This window comes from Etheostoma spectabile, unplaced genomic scaffold (genome assembly GCF_008692095.1).
Source record: "Etheostoma spectabile isolate EspeVRDwgs_2016 unplaced genomic scaffold, UIUC_Espe_1.0 scaffold273, whole genome shotgun sequence".
In the NCBI taxonomy this organism is placed as follows: domain Eukaryota; kingdom Metazoa; phylum Chordata; class Actinopteri; order Perciformes; family Percidae; genus Etheostoma; species Etheostoma spectabile.
Window position 1 is genome coordinate 14,389 of NW_022605577.1, and position 9,476 is coordinate 23,864.

The window sequence follows — 9,476 nt, forward strand, 5'->3', positions numbered from 1 at the left end:
GGTGTGTGTGTTTCCAGCGCGGTGCTAAAGTATGAGACAACGTAATGAACATCCGTCAGTTCAACTGCTCTCCTCACCCCTACTGGCTGCCCAACTTCATGGACGTCTTCACCTGGTCGCTGCCTTTCGTGGAGAAAAGGTAGGCCTGTCCTGACTCACATAGCTGCACGATAGGCTGCCACATGGACTAACATAGGCAAGCACATAGGCTAGCACATAGGCTATCACATGGACTCATATAGGCAAGCACATAGGCTAGCACATGGACTAACATAGGCTAGCACACACATAGGCTAGCACATGGACTAACATAGGCTAGCACATAGGCTAGCACATGGACTAACATAGGCTAGCACCTAGGCTATCACATGGACAAATATAGGCAAGCACATAGGCTAGCACATGGGCTAGCACATGGACTTATATAGGCAAGCACATAGGCTAGCACATGGACTCATATAGGCAAGCACATAGGCTAGCACATAGGCTATCACATAGGCTAACACATAGGCTAACAAAGAGGCTGTCACATAGGCTTTCACATAGGCTAGCACATAGGCTAGCACATGGACTCAAATAGGCTAGCACATAGGCTATCACATGGACTCATATAGGCTAGCACCTAGGCTATCACATGGACTCACATAGGCTAGCACATAGGCTAGCACATGGACTCACATAGGCTAGCACCTAGACTATCACATAGGCTAGCACATAGGCTAGCACATGGACTCACATAGGCTAGCACATAGGCTTGTACATAGGCTATCACAGTGGGACTCATAATAGGCTAGCACCTGGCTATCACATGGACTCACATAGGCTAGCACAATAGCTGCACATGGACCTCACTAGGCTAGCCCTAGGCTATCACATAGCTAGCGCCATAGGCTAGCACATAGGCTATCACATCCTTCAGACCAGGGTTCTTCACACATTTTTTTCAAGAATTAACTGAAAGAAGACGGAGCAGGGTCCCCCTACAACTAAAATTGTTACAAAAAACAGGTTCATATCAAACTGGACTTACAATAAAGTGCAATAAGGGGGATCCAAATCTATGAATTTACTCTCAATATAACAGAGAGTAAACTTCTTACTGAAACAAGAATAGGAATCTTAAATGCGCTTTAAGAGTCTGAACCAAATATCACAATAATTAATAATGTGCTGTATACAAGCCGTTGTGTATGACACCTTTACCGTACGGTCACCACCGCCACCGACTTGAGCGTCTAAAGTTACCGGAAGTCATCATTTTCAATGGAAGCCGGCTTCTCTCACTGCAAGGAGCGGCAAATCTGTCGGCGTCGCGTTTTGGGCATTTTGAGCGTGTTGACGTCAATCAGAAAGTTGAATTTTTCACTTTATGGTAATGAGCTATGACGCGTCCAGCGGCAAGCAGCGGCTAACACCAGCCGCCAATCGGAATATAGACGTGCCTTCACGCTGGCTGATCCTGGAGAAACATAGATGTAATCTTTCGTTCCTACCAAAACATTATTCTGAGGACAAGCTCATTCGCCGTTGCTGGTTTACCTTTCGTTTATAAATGTAACGTTGTTTGTACTGGACAAGTTAACGCTACCTGTCGGTCACATCCGCTCACAGTGAAGCCGGGACGGGTCACTAGGTTAGTTTGGGGCTGCTCGCTCTGCCTGCATGCCGCTATGGCTCAGCGCTAGAGCGACACTACTGCTAACAGACCCCGTTCGACCAATTATACAACTTCTGTCATTATATATGAATTTTATAAGGTTTCTAGTGTCATGTATTGGCCGTGGCGGCGTGAGCTTCTCCTTTCTGGTCGAACAGAAAACGCCAGCCACGTCAGAGCGCCAAAGCGTCACTAAGCTTCCCGACTTTTTGACAAGCGTCTTTGGCGGGGCGCCAGAGCTTTTGTGCAGCTCCAGTCGGTGGCGGTGTGAATGTACGGTTACACAAACAGCATCAAAAACATTAGGGGCCATTAATGTCTCAAAGCAAGCGTTTTGTTTCCTTTTGTGTTTTAGGTAAAAGAATGCATCCAAATGATGACATATACTTTCAACCTGAGGCTGCGGTGCTCTTGGCTTCGTATGGCTTTCATAATTGTCCAGGATTTTATAAATCATCTTTAATGTTACATTGGGTACGTAAATCCTGTTCGTGGATCTTAGTGACAGTCAACCTTACTATAGGCCAGTAAGCCTATCTCAATGGGGATTATATTTACTGATACTGTATAGATGGACTCATGTGAGACTTTTTCATTTAAAAAAAAACTTAACTCAAATTTGAATTCAAGCTTTTACAGAATGTCATGATGAAGCACACCAATCAGAGAACACAGTTAAAGTAAAAACAGAAAGGGTCATGTCTTTGTTTATGTACTTCACATGATCTCAGTGTGCCACCACATAAAGTCTCAAAATTGGCACATATCAGCTTACAGGTTGTAATAACCCCTACTTGCAGGTATTGACTCATGGTAATCAGACTTTGGTCAGATTTGAGGCGCAGAAGAAGATAGGAAATGAGGGGAGAGAGCGATATGGAATACATGCAACAGCGTCACAGTTGCCGCCTCACCCTTGGCTGAGTGTGCACCTATGTCCGGGATTAGTGTGTCTCCTCCGTCTGTGTGTCCTTGCAGTGACGGAGATGCTGTCACGTCCTAGTACTGCTCGGACGACGAGCTCATGACACGGAGAAGAATCTTCGATGGTAAGCAACACTGACGTTAACGCGATGCTGTTCTATGTTTTGGGATTTTGTCTGAAAATCTGTTGTTTTACTTTTGCTGAACCCCAGGAAGTAGCCGATGTTCTGCATCATCTAATGGGATGCCAATAACTAAAGTAAATGTTAGTGTTGAAATTGTTTTTTTTAATAACATTACAAGCAGCTTGTGTTGGACTCTTTCCCAGCCAGTGCAGCAGCAGCCAGGAAAGAGGGGATCAAAAACAAGATCCGGCCATTGGAAGATGGCTAAATGTTCTCTGTTCTACGGTGAGTTCTGGTTGTTCATACTCTGGGTGTGTGTGTGGTGTGTGTGTGTGTGTGTGTGTGTGTGTGGTGTGTTGTGTGTAAGCGCTGTATTATCCTTTAAACCTTGCTAGCAGCCCAAACGATATATCGGCGTGCCGATACTTGTGGGTAATTTTTGGCTAGAATATGACATCAACAACATGACCCTGTCTCCCCCCCGCCCTCAGAGCAACCAGAGGGTAATCTGATTGGATAACAGCTCTACATTTATGAAATGCACTGGAGGCCGCACAACCAAGGAGAGAGTGCAATGAAACTAGAAAATTCCGCAGAAATTTTATCAGGTGTGCCTGCTACTTGGTGCACATCCGAACAGCAATAAAAGTTAATAAAATAATAGTGTCTTAACCCTTCAGAGATATAACTTTTTAAAACATTTAAGAGTTAGACGTGTGTGTGTGCCTGTGTGTGTGTCTGAGAGAGAGGGAGACAGACAGATGTCCACAGACAGATGGTTGCCTGGTTCTACTAGGACCAATAGGAATCCTGTTATCTTCTGTGATGTCATCGCTTTGATATGTATTCATTTACGACTGCACCGGCACCTACTTTTACACTTATTAAGAGACTGATCAAGCTCTCAAACAAATGATCATATCACCAAAAGGATACAAGATATCAATTAATTGAGGTTCTCGTGGGCACCATGAGGCCGTTTGAACGTATTGTATAAAATTTTGTGGATGACCTTAAATGTGGTCGTATCAGCGATGTAAAAAAGTCCTTTGCTCTGCGTTTTGCTCAGAAATGTAGACGATGTTTAACATTACAGTGAATGAGAAATGTGGAACGTTCTCAATTGAGGTCGCTGAGCGAAAGTATACACATACACATAAATGAGCACATGGATGAACTAGACAAGAATACCTACTGTTGATGTATAATGTCTGACAAGTTTAATTGTTGGCGTGGGAGCAAGTTTAGAGAAAAAAAAAAGATAACTTTTTTAGTCTCCCCACTCTGTCCCCCACTCTAGTCTCCGAACTTCCGCCACTACCACACATTGAAAATCTGAGCCGTCTAAAACGGGCGGATACTAAACGATTTTGGAGAACCGTGCTTGATATCTGAACGCCCATTCAGCGCAAATAACACCAAAGTCTTGTCTTCGGTTTAAACTTTTAATCAGTTTCTACGTTAAGTATGGCGACCAGCACGGTCCCAAAGAGGGGGGGTTTTGAGCGATGTTGAGCGATTTTCCCGAACATTTCCCATTCAGTCAATGAGAAAACTTTGGCCGTTTTTTTTGCCGATTTTCGGTAAACCACGCGCCAAATCTCTTAGAAAATCATAGCACACCATTCCGATCATACCCACATGTGGTGTAATGTGGGGCGCGTGTTGGCCACGGCTTTGAGGCTAGTACGCGGACAAATTTGCGGAAGATTAAGAATAGAACTAGAAAAGCATTTCCTGCAGAAAACTGCAGTGGGAATGCTAATAGCTGAATTGCTAAAGCTACCTATTGACATAGTTAAATGATTGAAGTAAAATGAAATGTAAAGCTAATCTGTAGAAAAAGCTTAGTCAGTAAGAATGTTGAAGTTTTGAGAAGAGTGGAAAAAGTAGGAACTTAAAGAAGTAAAAAAGTTCAAAAAGTAGGAATGTGTTTTTAATTAAGTTGAATAACAACAATAATTAAAAGATGGAAAATATTAAAAAAAATTGAAATCGCTAAGCTACTTAGGAAATAGCTACTGAATTCCAGTATAAGAGTTTTAAGTAGGGAAGTAAGTTTGTAAAATAGTGAATGCATTCAATTTGAATAACACCACAAGAATCATAATAGGGTTAAATGCTCTTTGTCTGGGGTGATGATTACTGCAGCGGGGACTCAAACCCCAGTCCATATGCACTGGGCCATCACTAGGAGTTGACTGTCTTCATGGGGATACTTTGGTTGAGGTCCCGCTGTGGAATTGAACCCGGGTCTCGCCAACACCAAAGGCTAACTGTTATAGATACTGGTATACACCTCACGCTTACCAATCCAAAGAACCTTCACAATGCTTACCATTGTTATATATGAATGAAGACACAAGAGTGTAGGCGTGTGTTTGTGTGGTGTGTGGTCTGTGAAATGTGTGTGTGTGTTGTGTCTCATAACAACACATGCTCCGACACACCCAAAGGTGTTTGTTCAGAAGCATACATTGTACCTATATAGAAGTCACACACCACACCACACAGACGTTTTAAAGTTTGAACCACCTCTGTAAGTGAAGTATGAAGTCGCTGAAACTTTGGAACAGAAAGATTTGAGGATTTGACAGCTTGCTCTCATTGACTTTAATGTTAAAATAAAATGTTTAAAGCTTATATTTGAAAAAGTATAATTGCAGACAAATAGCTGAAGAAGTCACATCATCTGCTGAAAAGAGCTGAAGATTTGAAAAGTTGAATTTGAAGAGTTTATAACACTAATATGTTAAACACTGCGGATTTGAACCCGGGTCTCTGGCACAAAAGTATGAGACATAACCACTGCGCCACCACAGTAACATCTTCCTAAGACTATACATGTTGATATATATATATCATGTCTGTGTGTGTTGTGTCTGTGTGTGTGTGTCTCTGCCTTCTGTGTGCGCTGATAGTGTGTCTGGTGAGTGTGTGTCTCTGTGTCTTGTCATCTGTGTACCTCCTCGTGCACTTATGTATATGATTCTGTCTATGTGTGTGTGTTGTCTGTGTGGTCTGTGATGTGTGTCCCATGGATGTGCTTAAGAACACACTAATAGGGGATTCACACATGAGAAAGACGAGTTCTGTAGTGTAGTAGCTTATGATGTAGCGGTGCTCTCGCGTGGATGATCACCAATCGATGTCCTATCTGTGTGTGTAGATTGTATGATAACCTATCTGTGTATGTGTGTGTACCGTGTCTACTCCTTAGAGCCGAAGGCGTGTACCTCGTGTGTAGCTGTGTGAATCGTTACATGTCTGAAAGGACCCGTGTTTGGTGATGCTGTTTGCTGGTCCTGTGTTTTGCTGGTTCTCTAGCCAATATATATTATACGCTAGCAGTGTGTGTGTGTTGTGTTCCGACCGGCGGTAGTAAGTCCAATAGACTGGTGAGTGTTACGTGGCTGATGACTCCTACTAGCAAGCCAATTCCGAGAAATAACATAGTATAACTCGGTCTACGCATATAAGTCAGGTTTCACCTTAAGCTTAAGGCTGTGTGACCACATTGCTCGTTGTGTGGAGACCTTCCATGCCAAATCTGTCTCGCGAAGACATGGACCATTGTGCGGCAATCGTGTGGATAAGGGGTAGTATGGGCCTGTGAGACATAATATCGGTCGACAGTAAGGATGACCATTTCATTAGTGACTAGTGGTAGGTCGGTGCTCAACTAGTTGTAGGTGCGCCTAAAACGTCAGTGCAGTCTAAGCTCTACCGACGTTAGTGTTCGTAGACGTGTAAATAAGTTACAGTGACGTGCGTCTAGCGTGCCGAAAGTACCTGCATCTTACTGAAACTGTCTACTGCGACAGAACTGACTGTATGTGTGCGGGAAAGGGGTTGCCTATAGTAGGTGTGTCTACCCGTGTGTGGACTCGTACCTCCACGTCCAGTGCCGTCTAGCTGTGGCTCTATGAATGAGCTGCCGTGATGTGCTAGCCTGATTTGCCCACACTCTGTCATACTAGTGGGTGTCGGACGCTCTGATTGTGTCGTAGACTCTAAACGTCCAGTGGATAGTTGAGCTAGAAGTCAAACCGATCTACGTGTCAGAGTACACTGTGTGGTGCTTGAGTCGATCCGGGAATATATTGATCTGAACCCACGACGTCAAGGTGTGTTCCTGTCGTCCGCTAGTGATGTAGTCCGTGTGTGTGTGTGTGCTAGCGTAAGGTGATGCCTCGTACCTAGGTGCTGTGAAATGGTAGAGACTACGGCGTAAATGTGATAGATTCCTGGCTCATGAAGCCGCGCGAGGCAAACATTACCAATGCTTTATACCTATCTGCCGCCGATTAACTTCGATGTCAGGTGATGCCAGGAGCCAGGAGAGTAACAGAGGCATTAACAGAAAGTTTATGAGTAAGTACTGAAGGGAGTATGAACGTTGCCCCGATGGCTACATATCTAGACTGTATCTTGGGGTAGGCGGAACACCAATGTTATGAGTGAAACCACCGCCTCAGAAGGCTGTGATGTCAATGAGTGGATAGTCCAGTGCTCTTCTTCGATCTCGCTTAATCAGTGTAGAACCGATCGCGGCTCGGGGCTGTGTGTATCTACTCCTCGTTCTACGCTTGGGGGGCATCATAAGTGCGGCAACATTTATGACCTACTGTTGCATGCTGCTTCTAAGAGCGATGTGAAGATAACCGAGGGCCTCCAAGCTTAAATGGTGGCATTGACGGGCAAAAAACTGTGGATATGAGATAGAATAGAAAAAAATTGATAATATGTTCCAATAAGCGGCTTGTAAATTCTACCTGAATGGCCTTCCCTCCGGACAAGAACAATTGACGACGACATCGCACAGCAATCCATGTTAGTACCAAGCCTCGATACAGACACGAGCATATGACTCCCAAAGCTACGGACCGCTATAACCAAGTTCGACTCTTCACAGAAAGTAGCCCGTGATCGCGTTCACCAATACTTACCACAGTGGTAATTCGGTCAGCATCCCAGGCGAGACTCGCAGTAAGCTTTGTAATTGCAGTATGGTCCAAATTGTCAATCCTTCGGATAACAGTGATAGAGTGAGGCGTATCAACGGCGATTGTGAAAAAGAGTGGTTCGCATCTGCGTTTGGGGGTCTGCAGGGAGATGGGACTAGTGTTTAATCACCTTCACTAGTAGAATGGATGAAATATCCTGAACTTCTCGCTCATTTGAAAAGGCTCGCTGAGGCCAAAAGTAATATATTCCTATCAGGACATGATTCACAATCTCCGCTGAAACTATCAAAGACATTTACCCCTACGTCCTTTGATCGTAGCAACACTGGCCATGAAAAGTTGAAGCTGTTGCGCTGCGTACACACACACACACACACACACACACACACACACACACACACACACACACTCACATTATAGCCCTTTCAGTCAGATAGTAGACCATAATATTCCCCAAATATTATCAAACATCATGTTAAACATGCAGTTATATTAATGTTCATCTACATCTATTGTGTGCCTCAGAAGTGTTCAGGCTTGGATGATTGATAACATGCTGTTGAGTCTAAAATTATTTCAGTGCAGTGCTCAAGATATGAGCCATTGGGAAGATGTGTGTGTGTGTGTGTGTGTGTGTGTGTGTGTGTGGGTGGGTGTGTCAGACCTTTGTTGTTGTAGACATCCAGGTAGTTTGGAGCAGAGAAGATTGTGATGAGGGAGGGGAAACCTGTAGTCTGACTCTTCCTGTACATACGATACCTGACAGAAGAGAGACAAACAAACCGCCCACGTTAAAGCTACTTGAATAAAAATACATGCTGTGGATAAAAAAAACAAAAGGATTTGCTTCGGAGGTCTATAAAGAGACAGAGACTGCTTGAAGCTGAGACTGTCAAACATTTAACAACAAATGAAAAAGGAATCTGTGTGGGTGAGCTGACAGGGTGAAGTAAGAGTGGCCCTGAGCACTGATCAGTGTTTGAGTGAAGCTGCCAACATTTTGAATTAGGCCAAGATTTAGCGTCTTCTGGCCTATTCAGACCAAAGAAAGTGTGTTGGGATATCACTTAAACGTGTGACGTCCTGTTTTGTACTTTAACAGCTGTCTGTTGCAAGAAACAGTCAGCTGTTACACAAATCTGGCAGTAAAGTGCTTCTTAAAACTTTCTTGTGGCAGCAATAGAGGCAGTGATGTTGTACTGTGCGGAACTGTCACGAAGTCATGAAACGGACTGACATATCTGATTGCCAATTACATCATCGCACCACTGCAGGGTGATGTAGGGTGGCGTGACCGCTTCATTCCCCCCCGTGTCCCCCACCGCCGCAGCCTAAATGGATCTAGAAGACAACCTGAGTGTATGTGAACGCAGCCAACGTCACAATAAGAATCAAGTGTGGGTGCACTTAGTTTTACGCATGCAATGAGATTAGACACATATAATAAACACAAGCACACATATTTCCTTTGTACCCACAAACAAAGCACAAAAAGCAGCCTCTACTAGCCGGGTCCCTTGAGGATAGACTCATTACAAAACTCATCAGTTATCAAGAATTGTGGTTATTTTTATCATCAAGAAAATATAATCTATGTGTGCAGCAGAATTAGTTCAATTCAATTCAGTTTTATTTATAGTATCAACTCATAACAAGAGTTATCTGGAGACACTTTACAGATAGAGCAGGTCTAGCCCACACTTTATAATTTAAAAGGACCCAACAGTTCTAGTAGTTCCCCCCAGAGCAAGCAACAGTGTGACAGTGGCGAGGAAAAACTCCTTTTTAGGAAGAAACCTGGGA

At 43.8% G+C, this 9,476-nt stretch overlaps 1 protein-coding gene across 1 annotated transcript in view; it reads right to left on the reverse strand.

The window, feature by feature from the left end:
- Window positions 1–9,476, reverse strand: part of LOC116685972 (serine/threonine-protein phosphatase 2B catalytic subunit alpha isoform-like) — a 67,969-nt gene that overhangs the window by 14,342 nt on the left and 44,151 nt on the right. Inside the window, 1 exon segment of the mRNA XM_032510903.1 lies at window positions 8,338–8,432. Within this exon segment, the coding sequence (XP_032366794.1) occupies window positions 8,338–8,432 (95 nt within the window).